Source organism: Xiphophorus maculatus, chromosome 20 (assembly GCF_002775205.1).
Source record: "Xiphophorus maculatus strain JP 163 A chromosome 20, X_maculatus-5.0-male, whole genome shotgun sequence".
NCBI lineage: Eukaryota > Metazoa > Chordata > Actinopteri > Cyprinodontiformes > Poeciliidae > Xiphophorus > Xiphophorus maculatus.
This window is the reverse complement of record NC_036462.1, coordinates 9,266,467-9,289,768: the sequence shown is the minus strand read 5'-3', so window position 1 is coordinate 9,289,768 and position 23,302 is coordinate 9,266,467. Positions and strand designations below refer to the sequence as shown.

Here is a 23,302-nt window from a genome sequence, read left to right as displayed (position 1 = left end):
AAACTTCTGCAGGGGTGTATTACTTTATCATGAACTTATTATATTTTATTTTCTATAAATATAGAAATGTCCTCATTGACCTCATGTGGAAGAAAGTGACTCTCTTCTCTTGTATTTTACAAATTTCTACATTCTCTAATAATAATAATAATTTTGGTGTATTAATTTTACAATAAAAAGTTCATGTCATAAGATTTCTGCCTTCTTATGATTAATAAAGTTTGGGGTTTTAGAATTTTTATTGGTGTTGTTTTGTCTGTCTGTCTTTGTTTGATTGTTTACTTTCAATGTTGAAGTACAGGTTGCATCCCCAGGTGTCAGCTTGAAATATTTATAATTTTTATTATTTGCATTAATATTAACAATTATTTTGCCAGGAAAATACCATTGAGGTTAAAAATAATTTTGCAAGAAAATCCTGGCCAAGACTGGGAGCAGCATCCAGAGTTTACCGAACAGTCAAACAAAACTGTTCTGACTATTCTGTAAACATAGTCAGAATATGTTTAAAGTCATATATATAAAGTCATAATATATATGACTTTATATGAATTAATGAAGTCATATATATTATGACTTTATTAATTCATAATATATATTAATTAATAAAGTCATATATAAATTTATATAGGAATTTATACAATTCCTATATAAATTATATGAATGTATATAATTATTTGAAATTTATATAATTCATAAATAAATTAATAAAAGATTCCTCAAGCTGCTTGCTTAACTATGTGTCGAAAAGAAAGCTGTTAATCAAAAACTTGAGCTTCCTGCAAATTACTCGTTTTAAAGTGTTTAAAGACTAGCTGCACTACATGCCTGCACACTATGGCAAGCCGTTTTTACATAAATTCTGTTGTACCGCCCTTACATTCGGCTTGCCATATACACACTAACTTAGAGTTCAGCATGACGTCGCCATTTCGCCGCCTGGTTAGGTAGTGACGTCCACTGCGTCATGATTTCCTGGAAATAGCGGTTTGAGCGAAGCGAGTTCTCAGCGGGGTGGGAACCATCTTGACAGAGTAGCACGGTGTCTTTGGTCGTTGCAGCTGAAACTCCCTCACTGTCCCCCTGGTCAGAGTACTACGAAGTCACGGCTGTGGCGGCGGACGGAGTCACAGCAGGGTAAGACCGTGTCCTCTGGTTGTAGTTAATCTTTATGGGCGTAATCAACTCTTGATTTTAAACTGATGGGGGTTTTATGACATGTGCATGATGTGATTTGGCCACAGAACTGTACTACGTGCTGTGAAGAAGATGTTGACATTGTTTTTAAAGAAAGTTCTGGGAGTTTGTGACATATATGGTGTATGGAAAATTGCATGCAGGTTGTTGCTATTAAGTTCAAAATATATATTTTTAATTTCTCCTAAATAATCTAATGAATTTATAAATATTATCTTGTTTCTATATTTATCTTACTTCTAACATTTGAGATGATTTTATATGGATTTTCAATTCTCCTACGATAATGGCTCCCATTTGTCAGCTTTAAGCTTTAAGGGCCATGTGGTCGCATATTCCCAGAGGTATGTTAAGTGACTCGTACAGCCAGCATCATATTTACACATCGACCACTTAGTGGCCTCAGTCATTGCCAGTGACCCATTTAGTGACACTTTATCTCCAGTCCACCAGCTGCAACCAAAACATCATTTCAGCCAAAATATGTGTGTAGCCACAACACAGCTGCACGTGTTTGTTTTATTCTATCTTATTGTGGCCAAGCTGAATAGATAACAGCCGACATGATCTAATGTGGCAACAGAAAAGATATCACAAATCATAAATGTAGTAAAGATACTCTAATTTTCCATATAAACTGTCAGTAGAAGGTTTAGTATTTTAAGTGACAGTATATTTATATTCTATAAACAAACCACCACAGAATATACAATGTTTTCCTGGAAAACTAAACACAAAAAGGAACAAATATGCAAACAGCTACTTAAAACTCAGTCTTCAAAGATCCTGTGGGACAGTTTCTTGAGAAAATATAGATTGCAGATGCAATCTATATTTTAGTTTAGTTAAGTTGCACCCAGTGTGGGAGGAGACATGTCCTTCCACATTGTGTCACTGCTAGTTCTGCTTTGCAATCTTCTTGCCTAATTTATTGCTCCAGTATGTCAAACCTGAAGGTTAAAGCTATAAACCATTGTCCAGATGTACAACCTGAAAGGATGTATGCGTAGAAGGTATTTGATCAGTATTTGCAGGGACTCCTGCTTGGGTGATTTACTAGTTTATTAACATTACACAACCTTGGCTCTGCTTTTCTCAAGGGATCTTGATTTACTCTTTGGTTATTCATTACCTAGGTGTGATTGGGAGTGTGCTGCAGCCTGCCACAACAACTGCTAGAACAAGTAATCTCCTGTTATCTGGCTGTGCCTGTGGAAGCTTCCCTGTGCCTTTCCTTTAATCCTCACCTTATGTTGATAAAAATCTTGCCAGCAGGGTATTTAATTATATTTAGGCAACAGCTTTTAATAGTATTAATGTGTGTACTATGCAAATTCAAAGTTTTCACATTCGTTCAGCATAAAGCTCTGACTGCTTAAAGTTGACACATGGCATGATGGTGAAATGAGACACGGCTGGCTGATATTTGATCCCTGTACATACGTCAGAGCACCTGAAATGTATACAGAATTGTGACTCAGAGGCTTCTGATGGCCAGGAATCTGAAGAATTTTAACGCTGCCACCTAGATATTATAAACCAGTTGAGAGAAAATGCAAGCTCTTTATTTTCTCAATGCGGCCATGCTAATGAATCACTAAAAATAAAATCCAAAGTGTTATGATTCTATTAAAGTCTTTCAGCTTAGTCTAACAATCCCACTGTAAAGCAGTACAAAGCCGATTTCCTGGGAAAGTGGATTTTATTTTTCATTTAACGCTGTACTATCAGGATGGGGGCTTTTTTTTGTTTTCCAAAGGAAACATCTCAGCTCTGTGACAGTTTTGTCTTATCTGTGTCCTTCAGGCTGAAACGCAGGGAACACCAATGATAATGTTAAAGCTAAGAGGGTTTGCATTTATGAAGGTCAACTAGCACACCCTGGAAATGGAACAGGGTCAGATTTTGCATACATGGGAGCCCAGGGAACCAGACAGTCTTTTATGCAAACTTACATAATACTTTTACTCCCAGATGGCAGGATGCAGAATTGGAGCAAACATAAGGGTCGACAAGGTCATAATTTCCTGCAAAACTATTGATGCTCTTTGAACTTCTCCACATGTTGTTTTAACCTCAAAGTCAAATATATTTGTTTGGGATTTTATTTGGTAGACCAACACAAAATAAGACATAACTGTGAATTAGAAACATAAAGAACATTTTATACTAATATTATCCCTAAGTCAGTATTTTGTTGAAACATTTAACCATTTGCTCCTCATGTAGTGTTTTGTAAATATATTTTTTCTTTCTCCTTTCTTCTCCTTCCTTGGCCTGCCTCTTTTTGAGGAACATCATGTCATTGTAAGTTTGTTGCTCTTCATTAATCTTTCAGTCTTTGGATAATGGATGGAACGGCCCTCAGTGAAATGTGCAAAACTTTGAATATTTCCTTACATAATACTGCTTTGTACTGAGATTAAATGACATACATGTAGACTCTATTTACTACATACTAAATTTAGTTGCTCTGAATTTTAATTAGCGGTATGTGAAAAAGTAGGCAAAATACAAGTGCACCCCACACTTTTGAGTTTTATTTTTTTTAAAAGGAGGAAAAAAGATCTCTTTCCTTTCACTTCACATATTTCAATATTTTACTTTTCTTAACAGCCTGCATATTGTTTTATTTTACAGGGCATATTACATTGGATATATTACTGATACTTTTTCTAAGATATTTGTTCTTCCTGAAGCTGGTTTATCCTTAAGTTTTACATAGAACAGGAAGTGTGAGCTTTTCTAATGTAGCTGTGGTTTCTTTATGTGTCTCACTGAGGTTATGACTGTGTTGGTCAGAGGTGATTGCAGAAGTTTCAACAGAAGTCCGTTCTTTTACTGTTGTCAAGTAGATTGCCACATAATGTAGGGCCCAGGTTTGCACTTGTTTGTGGCATTTAGTGATTACTTATCATATGCGGTCTGAAACTATATCTAGATCTTAAATCCAGTGACACAAGATGGTAAAATGAGCTGCAGAGTTTGTAGTCCATGGCATGTATAACCAGAAATCATCACATTCTTACTTGTTTTGTGCTTTTTTTTTGTTCTTGTTTTCCTCAGAAATTAGCTGTGAAAGGGTATCCACCGCAGCACATGCAGCACTCTGTCTCAAACACACAAAAGTTATTCTTGGAGGAATGCTCTAACGCTGCATATAATAGTCTGGTTCGCAGGATCAGTGACGAATTACTGACGCATGTTTGAGGTTTACTGCCTCACTAAAGGGTTGTGGCCTTGTGTATTAGCAGCTTTTTCTATGGGAAGACATCGTGGGACACTTTGGGGGATTTGCTACAAACCTTCTAGAAGTGACTATAACCACAAAATTTGTGCTTTGGGACCTAAATGTCTTGGACCTACTTCTTAGTTCTTTTTCATGGTAATTACAAGGTAAGTGTTGAGAAACATTTTATGATACAACACCCCAACCACATTAGGAAGAGCGTAGGTTTTAGGTTTTCATGTGTATCACCTGATTTTAGGTGATTTAGAAATGCATACAGCATTGGTTGCAGTTATTGGTGAAGATGTGTGAAAAATATATTTGACCTCATTAGCATTAGAACAAAGTCAATCTTTCATATGAGCACATTTAACATAAATAATTCCACATTAGAAAATAGTTTGTCGCTTTTCAGTAAAATGTTCTGAAATATTTGGTCGAAACAACATCAAAATTCTTTGTCAGATTTGAAAAAACAAATACTTTCCCCATTGGTAATCACAATCCTGAGATTAAAGTCATACAGAAAACCTGGAGACTGATCTGGAAAGATGGGTGCATAAGAGAAGACACAAGATTCTGGAGGAAGTATAGATTATAAAAGATGCAAAGGTACATGACTGTATGCTCCAACTTTTTATCTGTCATTAGAAGAGTGAGGGCTGTCCTATTAGCAAAAGGGGATTGCACCAACAGATTTTCTCCACTGAATAAGTGTTCTCAATCAAAGGTTGGGTTTTTCAGTGTGAGATTATGCTACTAAAATAAACAATGCATTTATCATAAGCATCTTTCTGCTGGGTGCCATTGAATGTCTCCAGTGTTGTACATTTGTAGAAACTGATGTAATGCTTCTTGTTTTAACTGATAATGACATGTTTCCTCAAAAGGGGCTAATATTAGTCACCAAATAACATGAACAGAGAAAGGGAAGTTGTGTTTTCACTAAGAACTGATTCAGCCTAGGGCTTTCAGTTTGTGTGGTAACATGTTCCTGCACTTCAGCAGACTTCAATTCCAGGAAAGTGTTCAAAAACAGTGAATGTGGGCTTAGGAATGTGTGTTTGTGACAACAGCAGGGTCGATGCCAGTTTTCTGCATTGATCAGCACACAGATCTAGCACAGAACGGATGATTAAGTCACAGATGTTTTAGGGGAATGTCATACTTTTTCAGCCAAAAAAAACCAAAAAAGCAATAGTTCTGACTGTTCACCAAGCACTCTTTGTTTAGTTTCAGAGGAACCTCTGTAAACCCTCAGTAAATTATAGGGTAAACATTGATGGAGCAAAGGAGGAATGCGAGACAAAAGAAAGAAATCAGATAATTGTGTTGCCATTACACCTTTCCATGCACTTGAGTGGTAACATAGAACCCTTGTATAATTGAAAAATGTCAGACAGTTATAGTAGCTCCCTTTCTTTTCACCAGCCCCCATCCATCCTTATCTCGCTCCATCTCTCAACACATTTCAGTCCTCTGCCCTTTCACAACTTCACTGTTTTACTTTGCTGATCAGCTCTGGGGCTTTTAAAAGACATAATAAACTCACCAGTACAGGGAGAGTTTGAATATGAAAGGAATTTTCTTATTACTCCGTAAGTATTTATAGGAGGCAAACAGTAATTTCTTACTGTCTGTACTACTGGGGTTACTTGGGAACATCTTGTGTAACAGAAATAAGCTTTAGCTGGAATCTGTGCTCCTTGTTTGACTGCAATTGTTTAAGATGTGGGAATACAATACTTCTTCAATGGCATGTTTATATGCATTCAAAAATAGATTACAGTTCAGTTGTGTTTATAAAAAAAAGATCTAAACCATTTTACTTAAGAATTCATGGTGTGTAGTTGGTTTGTTTTGTATTTAATGGATTAACATGAGCAGATAAAAACCAGAGCCTGAGGGTTCATGTAGGGCTACACATCTGATGTCGAGCAGGTTCACATTCAGACAAATTTCTCAGGCCCATCTATGTTCTGTTTTGTTTTCCCGTCTGAAATGAGTTGTTTTTCTGTGACGCTGCCTGGAGATTAGTCACCATTTATACAACACTATTAAACATACTGAAGTCTCTTCATTGTCTCACATAAGTTGTATAAACAGACACATTTTAGTGGAATTAATTGCTGAAAATGTAATTGATATCAGTAATTTCATAAAGGAACACTCAAAGCTAGACCCATGTTGCATAATGGTGTATATGAGTTGTTTTTTTTGTCTGTTTTTGGTTTACATCTAGCCTGGTAAACATTAGCCCTTTGTCTCGTACAGAGGGTCTGGACCCTCGGCTATTGAGAAATTACTTCTTGCTGGATGCGTAAACTTTGTTGAAGCCCCCCACTGTGAAAAGAGAAGTGCTGAGCTGGATGACATCTTTGCCAGCAATAAAATGTCTTAAAACATTCCTCTTGCTCCAACTTTATTTGCTTAATATTTGGATTTGTGGACAACATGAATGGCTTCACTCACGTCCTCTGCTGCCATTGAAAAACTATATTCAGACTGCAATTTTGAAACAGCGCAGAAAATCAAAGCTTTTGTTCATTACGTCTCTTTCTATTCCAAACGTCCCTGGTTGGCTAGGTTGAAATTCTACCAGAGAAATCCATCTCAATGGGAGAAATCCCAGACTGAGGGTACATGAGAATTAAGCAGAATTGCATAGGAAGGCAATGGCCAAGCTAGCTTTCATTTAATGAAAACTTGATTTCCAATGTTTCTCAGAACATTTTATTATTACCTAAGTTCAATAACAGAAATATTTTTTCACAGAAAATGTGGACCTACTAAAAATATGTCTGTATTCTGTACTGTATTTCCTCTTAATGCGTGGGACCTTTTTTTGCATTATTTACTGTATCAATTCAGCATGGCATGAAGCCAGTAAGCGTTTGGCTCTGCTGAGGTGTTACGAGGCACCAGTTGCTTTAACAGCAACCTTCTGCTCTTTGGGATCAGTGGGCCTGATTTCCTTTAACTTACTCTTCACAGTACTCCTTGCTTTCTCTGAGGGATTTATTTAAGGTACATTTCCTGCACAATAAATCACAGTGAAGCCATGAACATTAAGCAAGTATTGATATTTTTGCTGTGTGTGCTAGTGCCAAGGAAAATGGCACTAGCTGGCCATTTTCTGGCCAGCCATTAGCTGGATGGTACTAGCTAGAAAATTAAATGAACATGTCCAAAATGCTTGTCAGCAGATTAGAGCATGAAGTCCACTGAAATGATTTGGACGGCTGCATGGACTTTGGACCAACAGCAGCAGATGAAATGGCTTCATAGGTTTTAACTAACTTTGTGAAAGTCACACTAGACTTCAATTAACTTGGTTTCTGTGCCTCTCCACTGTTTCTTCAGATTCTGAAATGTCGATTTCCAAATTAAATTCATTGTTAACTTTCATCTGAAAAGAGAACTTTGGACCACTGAGAAACAGTTCTGTCGCTGTCAGGTGACTTCTGACATTAACTCTGGTTCATGAGTGGGTTTACACAGAAACTGCAACAGTCATAGCTCATGTCTTAGATATGTTTGTGTGTGGTGACTTCTTAATCAGCTGCATTCTTTGTTAAGTTAATCAAAAACTTCTAAGTGTGGCTATTCTTTCTGCCTGTGTTCCTCTTTTCTACCAAGCTTTTTCTCTTCCCTTAACTCCAGCATTCTGAGAGCAAGCAGCTTTTTTAAGTAATAACTTTTTGTAGCCTTCTGTCATTTTGAAGAAGTTTTAATGACTATGTGTTGGACAACTGTCTAGTTGTCAATCTCTGTGATTGTGTTTGTTGTGAAATTACATCACAGTGTTGAAAATCGTTTTTAGCAGTCTTATGTCATATACAAATTTTCCCAGAAACTGAATTTTGACTGTAAATTCTAATCAACTCAGTTGGTGTAAGCAACTACTGAATCCTACTTGTAAATGACACAATACAGCAGAAAGAGGTTAGTGGCAGGATGCCTCTTTTTAATCAACGTGGAAGGCCCGTTTAAACATGAAATGCAAATTAATCCGAAGAGTCAATCTCAACATATAGTCAAACACTTTCAGACTCTTTGACTAAATATTGCTATAAAAACTTTTGTTCGTTTTTGCTCCATTATCAAAGTTCCTCTTAAGGAACACTAATAATTTACTTACAAGCACAAACGTGTCAGCCTAATCAGATAAAACTATAATTCCAATTGCGCAAGTGATATTTCATATGTCGGAAGTTCTAGTTCACAAAGAGTGTTTCTGTGTCTGTTTGCATCTAGAGACAAACTAAACAAGAACAAAAAGACATTTTTTACACCAAACTAAACTTGAACAAGCTCCAAGAAGGACTTTCTCTGCAGTATGATAATTGAGTTAAGTGTGCCTCTTAAATCTGAAAGAGACTGAGATTTTATGGGGTGAAAGAGGATGATAGTCATACAGTCAATAGGCCTGATTGATTTACATTCAAACAAGTTTCAAAAAGTATTCTCTCCACTAATTGTTTAATCACGTGTAAACTATTAGAACCTTTTGGTTAGCATTTGGTATTTTAAGGAGCATGCTGTTGTGTATCAGGTAACACAACAGAGAGCAGCAACATGCAGTTGGAGGAGGATCTTTTGTTTCGATGCACCACCCCTGCGTGTATTTCGTCCTATAGAAACAGCACTCGGTGTGCTGTAGCGGTGAGATTCCCTCCCTAAACCTAAGTGAAACCACATTGAGGAATGTGCTCACACAAAGACACACATCGTCACACAATCACTTGCGCACACTCTGTCTCAGTCATGTAAATCGCTCAAGTCAGACCTCTTTCCTGTTTTTCACTAGTTCCGTGTTTGCAAAGAATGGGCTGAGGAGGAAGTTCAAGAAGAGAGAAAGAGAGGGAGAAAGAGAAGGAGCTTTTAGTAGGACTTTCAGACAGACTTTAGGTGTTACGTCTGTCTTTGTGCCTAAAGCAATGGGGGCTGCGAGAGGTGTCGATAGGGAAAGTGCTTTCAAAGAAGTGGACTGACAATTTTTCATTTTCTTAAAAGAGGGTTTGGCTTTTGGATTAAATAGTTTCAACCTGAAAAACAGAGTTTTTCCTGATGGATTTTAAAGGACAAGCCTGGTCTGAAACCTCAAGAGCTGAGGAACAATAGACATTAGAAATGAAAAACCCTCTCTTTCACATCTCTCACCTGGGAAAGATAGGGGCTTGAATGGAACATGGAAGCACTGAGAGAATCATTTCTTCATTTGACTTTTCAGATGTCAACCTATAAGAGAGCAACGTTAGATGAGGAGGAACTGGTGGACTCTACCAGTGATGATGTCTACGGATCATCACCCATGCAGGTAAAAGCCCAAAACTGCTTTAGATCAAAATCAGTAATTATTTTCACTGCTGTATTATCAGTCCCGTTTAACCCTTCATACTCCAGAAAACGGTATATTTTCAAGTAAATACTTTAACAAAAGGCTTACAAAATGAACATAATTGACTACATTGCTTTGCATGAATCAAATGAAACACTATTATTACTACATATACATCAAAAGCACATCTTTAACTTCTATCTGAATTTTTCCAACAATGTGTGTCAAGAAACATATTTGTTGATGTGAACAGAAGTTGTGAATAAATAATAAAGAATTAAAAAGTTTAAATTGCATTGGCCCAGCCAGAGTCCCTACTTCATTCTGACAGAGAATCTGTGGAGGGAGAGAAAGATTAGGGTGATGACAAGGATGTGTTCCAACTTTATAGACTTGTAGCTCATAAATTGTCTGAATGCCAGTGGAAACATGCAAAAACCAAGTCAGCCATTTTAGGAAAGGTTTGATTCATGTAATGACAATAAAGATTTTCTCACATAATTATTGAGAAGGTCATAAATATTTTTTATCATGTCTTTTTTTTAAAATAAAATGACAGTATTTTTTTTTTGTGTATCTGATACGGATTCTTCTTCTACACCCAAATTTGCCAGGGGTGTAAAAAATTAACTGTTAAATAACAATTTAACTGTTTAATTACATACCATAAAATGCACCTAATCATTTTTGCTTGACTCATTTCTTTTTATTGCACATTTTGGTCTAGTAAATAATTGAATTCCTAAATTTAAAGTTTTGTAGAAGATAATTTTGTTGTTTCCCTAGTCTCTTGATTGTTTTAGAATCAACCAGAAATGTATCTGGGGAGCTTAATTATTGTTTTGATTCAAATCCTATTCTTCCTTGTTGTTTTAGGTTAATTAGCTTAAATTTTTACTGGCTGTGAAAAGCTGCAGATTGAATATGCTTCCACAGCGAGACTTTAAACATGATTAAGAGAATATATGATTAGAAGTGTAAAAACCAAGTTGAATGATATAGACAATAAAATAAATACAATAATATTTTTCAAACAATGTGTGTCTGTGTATGTCTGCACATGTTTAACATCTGTGCCAATGTTAAATGTCAATAGAAACAATTAAAAGGATGTGTAACCTTTTCTTTTACCAACTTTGAGAATGCTTCATAGAGAAAGCATTGTGTTCTGAAATCAAACCAGTCATCCAATCTCTCAGAAATCTTTAGCAGTTTTGTTCTATGATAGGTTAATTCATCAAGGTAAAAATAACCAGTTTGTATTTTAAAGCTTTAAGTCTTTGTGATTCAACCCTGCAAATACCTTTCTACCAGGTATCTATGACTCAAATAGTTCAGTTACGTACTTTATGTGTGTATTTCTATGCACAGGTGAACTTTTTGCCGGGCCGGAGCAGCATGTGTTGGGTGGACAAGACACAAAAAGAGAAGAGGTTGCTGTTTTTAGTGTGTCTCCTGTCAGTCGCCCTGTTCATATCATTCATCTCTGCTGGAGTCTTTTATAATCAAGGTGAGCTTAAGGCTTTTTGTACCCTGAAATGCATTAACTGCAAACACACGTCAAGTTTCATTGGAATTTTTTTTGTTTTTGCTCAATTAATGCAAATTAATCTTCTTAAAATAGTGCACATACAGTCATGGGTAAATAGTTTTTCTAATGTCTGTTATTTAACAGCCCAAGAAGCTGATTAGTTTAGCATAAATACCAGAAAGGATAAGAATCATAATTAAAAAAATCATATTTGAGGCAAAATAACTTAGAATTTTGCTTGCAGGTTGATTTGTTCCAGAAAAAGTATTTTTATTTTTGGCTTATGCACCTCATGTGCATAATTTGCACAGTACTTTCTCATTCATTTTTCCTTTTGCTGGGGCCACACCTTAGCACTGAGCTGCTTGAAATCTTTCCCTTGAGCCTGTTTATAATGGAAAAGATCTTTTCGACTGGCTGCTTCACATCAGTGTTTGTTTCCTCAATTTTACCATGGGAAACAGAATGCCATTTCCTCCTATTCAGGATCGCATGTTGGATCACACTTTGAAATAATAAAAGGAACAAGGATGAAATGTCTTCTGGGAAAGCCTAACTTCATCATTGCTCATAATTTTGCATCAGTCTCTGTCTCATTCCTTATATGGCTGGTTGATGGTTAATGTTTCAGTCTAGGCCAACTGTTATTACTGAGTAATAATGCATACTTTCACTTCTCTAAACACTGAGCATTTTCTTACTTAAAAGTTTTTGTGGGTACACGAAAGAAATTAACACACTTTAACACTGATCTTTTTTAAATGAATCTGTTCATCATTTTCTTTCTCTTCAATTAGACAATAAAGAGTTAATGATAGTTTAGATGATAATTTCCCTAGTCAGTTCTCAGCTGACTGTTTATAAGAGACTTTTCTTGGGACAAGTATTCCCTCCAGGTTGTATTCTTTGGCTTAAAAAATGATAGCTTCCAGATGCTCTAAAAACCCTCATGCATATTTGTTTTACCATGAAATATTTTCAAATTCTTTACTGTTTCCCACAAGCAGAAAGTGAAATATCCAAAATGTTAATCTTATTTTTTTTTTTTTGCAAATATCTTTCTGTTGCAGCTCATCCAGGCCTGTGTCTTTCAGAGCCATGCATTACTGTCACCAGCTCTGTCCTGGGAGCACTGGACAGATCTGTGGACCCCTGCCATGACTTCTACAACTTTGCTTGTGGGGGCTGGGTGAAGAACAACCCTCTTCCAGAGGGAAAGTCCCGCTGGGGTCCTTTTAGCAACTTGTGGGAGCACAACATGCTTGTGATGAAACGTTTGTTAGGTAAGTGTCTTCACTTAAAAAGCCCGTGTTCACTTTCTGTTGGACCAAAACTTTGGAGCAAGACTTTTTAAACAAACATGATGGCTTACATCATTCCTGTTTTAATGTCTTTTCATTGATTTCTTGTCCATTTTAGAATTCATTGTAAAGTACTGACTTTAAGGGTCCTTCATGGTCAAACTTCTTTCTATATTACTTAATTGTTAAAGCCACACACCACAACTTTAACCCTCATACCAAAATCTACTTGTATTCTCAAGGACCTGGTATAAAACATAAGGGGACTGCTTTTTTCAGACTGTTGAAATGAGATTCCTTTGTTTTGCATGATAATGATTTAAAATCAGCTGAAGACATTCTGCAAATACTCTGCTGCCTTTGGCTTTTAGTCTTGATTTAGGAATCGAAAACAAGTCCTGACCGGTCAACCTTTCAGACATGGTGGTCAGAGTCTGTGAGAGCAAACTATCAGGAGCACAAATTCAGTTGGAATAAATTATCCAACAACCAAGCAATGTTTGAATCATTTTTCAAACATTCTGTAGCATCAAAACTTCCTCAACTCACTGAGGTTTAAAGGTGATCAAAAGTTTAATGTCATCAGCATAGAAGTGATAGGTCATATGAGTAAGCAATTGTAAAAGACACAAAAAAGCATTGACGTAAAATAAGAATGAGAGTAGAGCCATGTGGAATTCCATGCTAAAGAGTAACCAAAGATGTTTTAAAGTTCGGTTTTTCAACAGAAATTCTTCCAAATGATAATTAAACTGTCTTTACCCAAAGTAAGATAAAGCCATTTTCTGTTTTTACTGGCCTCATTTATCTTGTTGTATACTTGGGCAGAAAACAAAACCATGAGAGGACTGAGTAAGGCTGAGGAAAAAGCCCAACGATACTTTCAGGCCTGCATGAATGAGTCAAAGATCGAAGAATTAGGAGCAAAGCCTCTGCAGCAGCTAATCAGCCAGGTATGCTTCTTTTAAGAGTACTTACACATCAAACAAATGTACAGTTCCTGTTGTTGATTATTGCTTCCAGATCTTTGCGTCACCGTGTGTCTGATTAATGCCTGTCCGTTTCAGATAGGAGGGTGGGCTCTGACTGAACCCTGGGACAAGGACAATTTCCAAGAAGTTCTCCGAACTGTCTCTGCCAGCTTGAGGACCTCCCCTTTCTTCACTGTGTTTGTTAGCACAGACTCCAAAAACTCTAACAGCAATGTCATCCAGGTATACATTTTTTACTTAATGCATTTATTTGTCAAAGCTCTATATTGATATGTGAGGAATGCCTTTTTAGCAACATTTTAAATGATATCCCATCTGTTCCACATCCAAATAAAATCAGCTTTTGTTGGCTTCCCTAAAGCGTACGATTTTATGTATGACATTCTCGTGATAATCCTCACTCTGTTCCTTGGACGTGTGTATATCTGTTTATCCTGAAAGATGAGATTAACCAGTTCTAAAGAGATGATCTGTTGCGAGCCTTTGCTCTTAAACAGTCATGCTTATAGCTGAGGAATGAAAACAATATGTTCTCTCTGAGTGTTAAAATAGAAGAAGGGCAGAGATTCATGGGATGTGTCTTTTAACTGTAGGTGGATCAGTCTAGCCTGGGACTACCTTCAAGGGATTACTACCTCAACAAAACAGCCAATGAAAAGGTAATATAGGGTAATTACACACGGTAGAATGCCGGTGTTTGCAGTTTATGAATAATAAATATTTTAATTTTCTTAAAGTGCGTCATAAAGTGTGTCCTAATATTAGCATGCACGTGAATACCTAAAATGGCTCTTGTAGTTGTTTTGAATTACACACACATATTGTTCCCCTCTACTACTGCTCTTTTATTGTGCTTCTCATGTGGATTTTGCAGTATCTCACAGCATACCTCAACTTCCTGGTGGAGTTAGGAGTTCTCCTGGGTGGCTCGGAAGAGACGTCAAAGACGCTCATGAAAGAAATTGTGGACTTTGAAACCTCCCTGGCTAACATCACAGTGCCTCTGGAGGAGAGGCGAGACGAGGAGCTTATTTACCATAAAGTACAGGCGAAGGACCTGAAAGTGAGTGATGGCATTGGCTAAAAGAAGCATGAAACACAGGTCTTTTTCATGTGGGTCTGCAGGGAAATGGCAGGCATTGTGTTCAGAACTCTCTAAACCTTCATCCATGTCCTGTTTCAGGATCTGGCTCCTGCGATTGACTGGATGCCTTATCTGACAGAAGTGTTCGCACCTGTGACACTTAATGAGTCAGAGCCTGTTGTTGTCTATGCCAAAGAATACCTCCAGAAAGTTTCTGAGCTCATATCAAACACAAATAAAAGGTAAAATTATAGGTCACTTTATTAGTAACTCTGACTGCATGCTTTGCTTTTTAAATCATATATGCAAAGGCAAAAGACTCCCACAAGTGCCATAGTGTTTAAGGATGAGCAAAAGCAATGATGTGACGTTTTCTTTTTTTGCAGCCTACTCAATAACTACATGATAATGAAGGTGGTTAGAAAAATGGTTTCCGTTTTAGACCAAAGATTCCAGGATGCAGAACAGCGCTTCCTTGAAGTCATGTATGGGACTAAAAAGGTAAAAAAAAACAAAAAAACCCAGACATTTAGGCCTTCAAGATCATTTTTTTAACACAAACTCAGGGGCAAACTTGTTCATATAAAATAAGAAATAGTGATATTATGGACATTTGATTTGGCAGCTGATTTTTATCTTTATAAATTTGTAGCCATATTGTCACATGTTTATCGGAAAAAGAGAAGCTGGGAAGAGTTGTTAAGATACCCGATTGGCTGTTGGTTATTTTCCCTTTATAGTTCAGCGTACAGTGTTGGTGAAGTTGGTCCACAAGGACATCACTCTTGGCACTGTCCTCTTGACCTTATGTACTTCCTTATTCATTTTTTCCCATATTTTGTTTTTACGTAGCACAGATAATTGGGTGCAGCTGCCAACAGAGAAGCAGAATTTACCCAATATTAAAATCAAACACTGATAGACGGTGTGTCACATCACTGACTATAATTTCTGAAACTCATTTTCTTTGGTTTTCCTTAAAATCTCCTGTTTTTTTGTTTTTGTTCTGTGAACAGACGTGCTTCACAAATTGATTAGTGATGCTCTAAATATCCCAAGATCTGTACCATAATTAAAGACCAAGTGCAAGATTATGTGTAAAACTCATTTTAAAGATGTTTTTTTATTTGTCCAAAATTGTAATAAACACGTATCCTTTCCACTGCCCAATTTTACAATTCAGTTTGTCACTTAACATCCCGATAAAGTACAATGAAGTTTGTGGTTGCAATGTGACAAAAGGTGAAAATTTACAAAGTGTATGATTAAATCTGGCAAGTACCATGTATAAATTTAAAGCATAATATTCACTATTAATCTAACTATATTATTCAAACATAGGTCCATGCATTGAGTAACCCTTCAGTGAAATCTTGTCTGTGTGTAACGGTTTGACTGTCAAAAGCTCCACTGACCCCAGCCCTTATCTTAGCCAGATCCTTTTCCTTCTGCTGTGCTTCTTGTAGAGTTGAAGCTGTAAAAACAAACCGACTCTATCTCTCTGTGTGTGTCTTTGTGTTTTTGCTTTGCGTGAGAGGGCAGCTGTGTCACTTTTTCCATCCTGATCTGTGTGCTTAAGTAGATTTTTACTGCTTTGCTTGCTCAGAGTTCTCCTCACTTCCTCACTGTGACCTTGTTCATTTTTTCCTACTTGAACATGCGGTATCCTTGTCCTTCCTTTAACCCAATCATGTCTTTATCAAACAGGGACTGTATATCACCTGGTTACAAGCAATCTGGTGAAACAAAAATAAGTTGTAGAATCCTTATTTTAAATGCGCTTACACATTTAAATTTTAATTGGCTAAACAAAAATGCTTTTTATAGATTGCTGAAGTTTCTGTTCTTTTTTTTCATTTAGATTTTTTTGTGTCAGATATAAGTGGCCACCAAATGGACATGTGTGGGCTTCTGTTGTTGTTTACATTGATATTATATCTAAGTGTTGCAGTTTTACTGGCGATAGCCCACCTTCTTCAAACACTGCACTTTGCTGCAGTTTCACCATTATTCTTCTTGTACAAACATGTAACCTACACCTGAAACCAAATCTTCCAAGTAACATTAATCATATATTCCTTCTCACTCATTCTAAATTTTTTTAAAAATATATTACCTATAAGCTTTCAAACCGGATTTACAAGCAAAGAATACACTTCAGGAAGTGACCATAATTGAACATTTTCATTTTGTGAGAACATGTAAAACATGTGTAGTGATGTAGAACAGTTTCAGTCCTTGACATGTTTTGTTGTTGTTTTTGTAGAGCTGTACTCCACGTTGGAAGCTGTGTGTAAGCGACACAGACAGTGCCTTGGGCTTTGCCCTTGGTGCCCTCTTCGTCAAGGACACTTTTGCAGAGGACAGCAAAACCATTGTAAGCGTCTCTTTCAAAACGTTTTGCTGCTGTGTGACATGATGGGGTTCTATATTTATTTTACTTATCTCTGTTTTGTCTGCACTTCAGGCTGAAGAAATGGTTGCTGAAATTAAAGGGGCATTTGAGGATAGCTTGAGAGATGTGAGCTGGATGGATTCAGATACAAAAAAAGCTGCAAAGGAGAAGGTAAAAGGAGGAGACTGATTATTTTCGGTCAATGAACCCTATCACTAGGGGACTGTTGTTGCAAAACAGCTAAGTGGCAGTGAAATACAACGCTGCCACCTGGTGTAAATATGTGACTTTTACAGTTTTTCCTCTTTTCCTTTGTAGGCAGATGCTATTTACAACATGGTTGGATATCCGGAATTTATTATGAACGCTACAAAGCTGGACAAAGTGTTCAATGATGTAGGTACTCTTCTCTAACAGCACATGCTATTTCTATGTACCACCTAATCCCATTTGATTGATTTAAAACAGATCAATCCATTTTCCGTTCCCTGTCATTGCTCTTTTTTAGTTTATGGTGGTGTCAGATCTTTACTTCCAGAATGTCATGCAGTACTACAACTTCTCAGCCAGAGTGACTGCAGACCAGCTGAGGAAAGCACCCAACAGAAACCAGTGAGTTGTTCATTGTCGCCCATCTTAATTTAGAGAAAGAGCATGATTTGAAGGGAACACCTTCCCATTCTACTGACTCAGCAAAATACTGCTGCCATCCACAAATGTTCCCAGGCAACCAGCTTCTCTCCACTGAACCGATCCTTATATTTAATTAGGCTGTGTTGGGTGGGAGGTTAGTTTGCTGTTCTCATGCCCTCTGAACTGATCTGTAGTCCACCTGGCATGGAGGTTGAGCGAATCATTATTCTCAATTTGTTGTGACCTTGAAGTGAGAAACTTATTTCAGCTTTACGGCTCTTGTTTTGCAGGTGGAGCATGACCCCTCCGACTGTAAATGCTTATTACAACCCGACAAAGAATGAGATGGTTCTACCAGCTGGAATCCTTCAGGCTCCGTTCTATAGTCGATCGTGGCCCAAGTATGTCACTCTCTTTATGTCAAGTCCATCACGTTGTCCGTACTTTTCCCACTTGTGACTAATGGAGAAGTCTTTCATTTTGGTACTCTCCAACTGTGAGTGATGGAATCTAAATCAAAAATTCAGAGAACTACACTGTAGGATTTTTAAGCAATTAATTTTCATCTTATTCTACAATTGTCAGAGCAACTGATGAATATAACACCTGTTTAATTGGAAGATTGTAACCTTTAATTTGAGTATTTATTCATTTCAAAACAGTCCAACTTTTTAAAAATAAACCTTTGCTTCTTATTTTGCAAGCATGATTTATTTCCCAAAATAAAACAACTCTTTCTACTCATAAAAAAGCATTGTGTTTTTTAAACTCTGGGTGCAATTTTTTTTTACAGAGCTCTCAACTTTGGTGGAATTGGAGTTGTCATGGGTCATGAACTGACTCATGCTTTTGATGACCAAGGTTTGTAAATAAATGGAAGATAACCATAAAAATATTTTATTTTTTATTAAAATAATAATTGTAAAACAGGTATTTTTTTTTAAGATTCTGACATGCTTCATGATTTATTTAAAAGGCAGAGAATATGACAAAGATGGAAATTTGCGCCCCTGGTGGAAGAATTCTTCTGTGGAGGCCTTCAAGAGACAGACCCAGTGCATGGTGGAGCAATACAGCAACTATAGCATCAACAAAGAGCCTCTGAATGGAAAACACACACTGGGAGAGAACATTGCTGACAACGGGGGATTAAAAGCTGCTTATAAGGTGGGATTTGATTTTAAAGATATTTTGTTGATATTTTTCAAAGAAATTAAAAGAAACTGTTACCATATGTGCTGATAAATGTTTTTCATTATCATAATTGTTATAAACCCTTATTCACATGGGAACTGTAGAAATTTTGTAAGATTTTACCATGTATAAAGTCAGACAGTGATCCTCCCTGCCGTGTTACTGTGGTGTCAAGGTTGTTGATAGTCATCTGGATTTTTCTGCATTGGAAAATGTACGCAGTTCCATCTACAGTGAGGTCTGGAAAGGCAACAGGTGGTTATGAATGGCCTTGTCAGCTTCTGGTTACTTCCTCACATGAACACATTCTTTCCGTGTAATCAAAGGTCATATGCTATGAAGCAGATGAGAAGGTAACAGGGAACTGAAGCAATGACTGAGCAGGAAGCAAAAACATTTCCTCTGCAACATCGGTCTAACTTAAAGCTAGTCTAAACATTGTACTTTTCTATGAGGAGGGAAAACTGACTCCATATGTGTAACATGAAAATTTGTTGCTTTGAAGGCCTATGTGAACTGGATCAAAAATAATGGCGAGGAAGCAACGCTGCCGGCTCTGGGAATGACGAATCATCAGCTGTTTTTTGTTGGATTTGCACAGGTTTGTATATTTCACTAGATATTCCTCCCTCTGCTGATTGTACTGGCATTATGTTTTAAGGTTCAGCTTCATTCTACTTTTAAAAGCCAAAATAATGAGCATAGAGTGACAAGTTGTATGCTGTTAATCCTAATAACAATAAATATCCACAGCAGGCTTTAGTGTTTATTTCAAGTTGAAAATATGTAACTATAGTGTTGTGCAAAAATATTTGCTGCCTGACAGATTTCTTCTTTTTGCTAGTTTTGTTTTGTTTTCATCACACCTTAATGTTTTAGATAATCAAAAAATATTAGACAGAGGTAACCTAAGTAAATACAGCAATCAGTTTTCAAATTAGGATTTCATTTTGAAGAGAATTAAGCCTTTTGTAACACTTACTCCTCTTAAATCATGGCTTAACAGTGTTCAGCCACATTTTTGGAAAATTAAGTTCAGTTTCTGTTGTCACACCCAGGTCTGATTTTTGACTGTTGAATCAAGGATTCACTTACAATAATTCACCTGACCGAAAGATCTCACCAGCACACCCTGTCCCAATTTAAAGAAATTAAAGAGTAAATTCAAAAAACTTTGTTAGCTAACAAAGTTAGCCCACAACTGACAAAGCTAGAGTGCCAGTCTGGAGTGCCAGACTTTTTAGTCGGGAAAGTCTGGCACTCCAGAAACTACAGTGAGAAACATTATCCACAGTGGTGAACCTTCCCAGGAGTGGCTGCTTGCTAAAATTACTTCAAGTACACATCAGCAACTCATTCAGAAGGTCACAAAAGCACAAAACCAACACTTAAAGCTCTGCATTATTTAATCACTTAATGCCAGTGTTGAACATAAAATTTACACATTTCAGAAAACATACTAGCAGTCACACATTTTGATGGTTGTGTGATAGTCTGTGGTTGCTTTTTAAGGACCCAGACAACTTGGTGTAATTGATCAAACTATGAATTCTCCTCTCTTGCTGAAAAACTTGAATGAGAATGTCTGGGCATCAAGTCCTCGAACAACAACAAAACAAATTAAAGTTTAGACTTGGCCATTCCAAAAAGATCAAGAAGACCCCAAAACAATTAAGCTGAAATGAGTGGGACAGAATTTCTTCTGTGATGTCAGTTATTGCAAACACTTACTGGCAATTATTGTTGCCAAAGGCGACACTGGATGTTGTTAGGTTTAGAGGGAAATTATTTTTTCACATAGAGCTAAGTTAGTTTAGAAATAAATTTAAAAGTGGTCAAGCCAATTCCAACACACACCTTACTAAGAGGATGATTCTGATTTAAGGATATGTGTGGTGGAGATAAACACTTTTAAGCTAACTTTAAGCTCCAGCTTCATTGGCTCATTTTAACTTGTTATGCTACCAACTAATATTTTTTTAGCCCAATGATGTATAAACACAGGCACTCAGACATAAACATTTTGTATAAAAAGGTTCTCCATTCACTGGTTGGAGCTCATAGATTCACATTGCTGGCAAAGAACTAAAGGAACACATGGAAGAGATTTGTAGTTAAGACACTACAAAATAAACATACAAGTATCTTGGTAATAAAATCTTACCCCAAAAATGCCTCAAATAAGGTGTTTATCTTAGAGATATTTTAAAAAACCCATTAAAGATATAGAAAACAGCTGTGATCCCAGAGGCTTGCCATGAATTGGAAAGATGAGAAAAACAGCAAAAAAATATTTATTTCTTTTTTGGCTTTTAGGTATGGTGTGCTGTTAGGACACCTGAGAGCTCACATGAGGGTGTTATCACCGATCCCCACAGCCCATCAAGATTTCGAGTCATCGGTACCATCTCCAACTCACGGGAATTCTCAAAGCACTTTGGCTGCAAAGCAGATGCTCCAATGAACCCAAAACATAAGTGTGAGCTTTGGTGACACCTCGCTGCCTAGCACTGTCTTTCAACAAATGGTGAAGTGGGTACAGGGAAAATTCCACAATACCAACAATACTGAAGTCCCTTTGGATGAAAATACAAGAACCACTAAAACCCTTAATGCCGTCCCACTTAATGCTTGTCAGGATCCTTATCTGGACAACATGTGCCTGCTTCATGTGGAAGACAGCAATGTTTGCTGCTTCACCACAAGAACTATTAGTGTAGAACACAGCTTTCCTCAGCTTAAATGTAGCTATAAATCTCTTTTCTACACAAGAATCCCATTACATAGTTAAAAAAAACAGTAGGGATTGTTCAGATTATGCAAACTGCTTGTTCCACAAGTGACAAAGAAACAAAGTGATGTTTCTTTCTTTTCGTGTGTATACTATCTTAAACTATGCTAGGATCTGCTCTGGTTTATTTATAGTTTTTATATATTATTTTTTTTAAAAGCAACAACATGCAAGATTTATAACAATATAATTTACTTAAAAGTTGTATGATTGTTTTTATTCTACTGCTTTGTCATTGAGCCGTTGCAATATTTCAAAAAACGTTATAAAACTGTTTTTTAGAACATGAGCAATTTTTAAGCTATGATGTAACATGCATTGTCTTTTTTGTAAAGGTTTGTCACAAATTATTTTGTATAGTAAAATCAATCTTGAAAAAAATATTTGTGCCAAAATAACCTGTCTCTAATTTCATGTGTCATTTACCTACAGCTTCTCCTCAGCAAATGAGAATATCATTGAAAAGTTAATTCACTTCAGTATTTTAATTCAAACAGTAACATTCATTCATTCATAACATTGATTCATTACAAGAAATAATAGATTTCAAGTGTTTGAAATGACCAGAAAATAAAGATATTTATAAGACTGATAATTTGATTTTAATAGGCTTTTCAGTAGGAATATTGTGGTATAGCCAACATAACTATGGGAGAGACTTCTGATTTGGTAGACAGGCCAATGACATCCTCCACAAGTTGGGTAAGATATAATTCCTAAGGAAGCTGGCTGTTCACTGTGCTGTACCAAAGCAAGCATGTTAATAGAAATTGTGGGAAGGAAAAGGTTTGGTAGAAAAAAGATGTATAAGTATAAAAGAGAACCAGAGCCCAAAAACTGTGAAGAAAATCCAGGTTGAATCTGAGTGAAGATTCAAGTGAGTGAAGAAGAGGCAATGACCAAAATCTCTCTGGATTTGGTTGACCAGCAAATTCTTAACCACACCACATACATTATCTATATCTATGAGTTTCTGTCAAGACGAAGATGAGACAAAGACTGCAGTTAATGCAACCTGGGCTACTTAGCAGACTTAGCAAACTGCCATGCCGTAGTAACTGATGGAGTAATTCACACAAAAAAACTTGACCTCGGTCAACATTTTTGCATTAAAAATTGTCCTTTTAACTTTATGCAATATAATTACAGTATCTGTGTAACTGAACTTGGGTTTCATTGACTTGAAACCATAATAAACTACACTAAATGAAATAAAAACGGTAATTATTTTTCAAATATAAACAGGTTTTGTGTTTAAATTCAAATTTCCCAAATCATTTAGATGACATTTTAATTTACCGAGATAAACCTATAGTTTATCTTCAGTAGGAACTATTCTTATTTTGTATACGCAAGTCTTGAATTTGAACGGTAGATGGCGCTGTCAACACGTTCATGTTAAATTGTAACTGACAAACGGCATATTATTTCAGTAGCTTGTGGCTATTTATTTATTCATCTATCTATTTATATATTGTTTATGTATTTATGATTCATATAAACTTAGAAATTACAAGAAGTATATAACATGGTGCATATAATTGTGGTCACACGATATTGTAATTTTTGTTTTACTGACGCTTTTAAATCCTACATTAAAATTTAATTATATGA

At 36.5% G+C, this 23,302-nt stretch overlaps 1 protein-coding gene across 3 annotated transcripts; it reads left to right on the top strand.

Moving 5' to 3' along the window:
- The first annotated feature begins 1,022 nt into the window (after window positions 1-1,022).
- ece1 (endothelin converting enzyme 1) lies at window positions 1,023-22,071 on the top strand. Of its 3 annotated transcripts, XM_023325174.1 has the most exons (19): window positions 1,023-1,137; window positions 9,660-9,746; window positions 11,139-11,277; window positions 12,369-12,581; window positions 13,428-13,552; window positions 13,667-13,813; window positions 14,185-14,250; window positions 14,466-14,654; window positions 14,775-14,917; window positions 15,062-15,176; window positions 16,942-17,052; window positions 17,143-17,241; window positions 17,389-17,466; window positions 17,579-17,682; window positions 17,994-18,104; window positions 18,497-18,564; window positions 18,680-18,870; window positions 19,403-19,498; window positions 21,214-22,071. In XM_023325174.1, exons 2-19 carry the CDS (start codon window positions 9,660-9,662, stop codon window positions 21,388-21,390), a joined length of 2,259 nt encoding a protein of 752 aa, XP_023180942.1. In that variant the 5' UTR covers window positions 1,023-1,137; the 3' UTR covers window positions 21,391-22,071. The 3 variants fall into 3 exon arrangements, with proteins under 3 accessions (XP_023180942.1, XP_023180941.1, XP_005802241.1); XM_023325173.1 differs by lacking the exon at window positions 1,023-1,137 and having other exon boundaries at window positions 9,157-9,746; window positions 12,393-12,581; XM_005802184.2 differs by lacking the exon at window positions 1,023-1,137 and having other exon boundaries at window positions 9,159-9,746.
- Window positions 22,072-23,302: the final 1,231 nt, after the last annotated feature.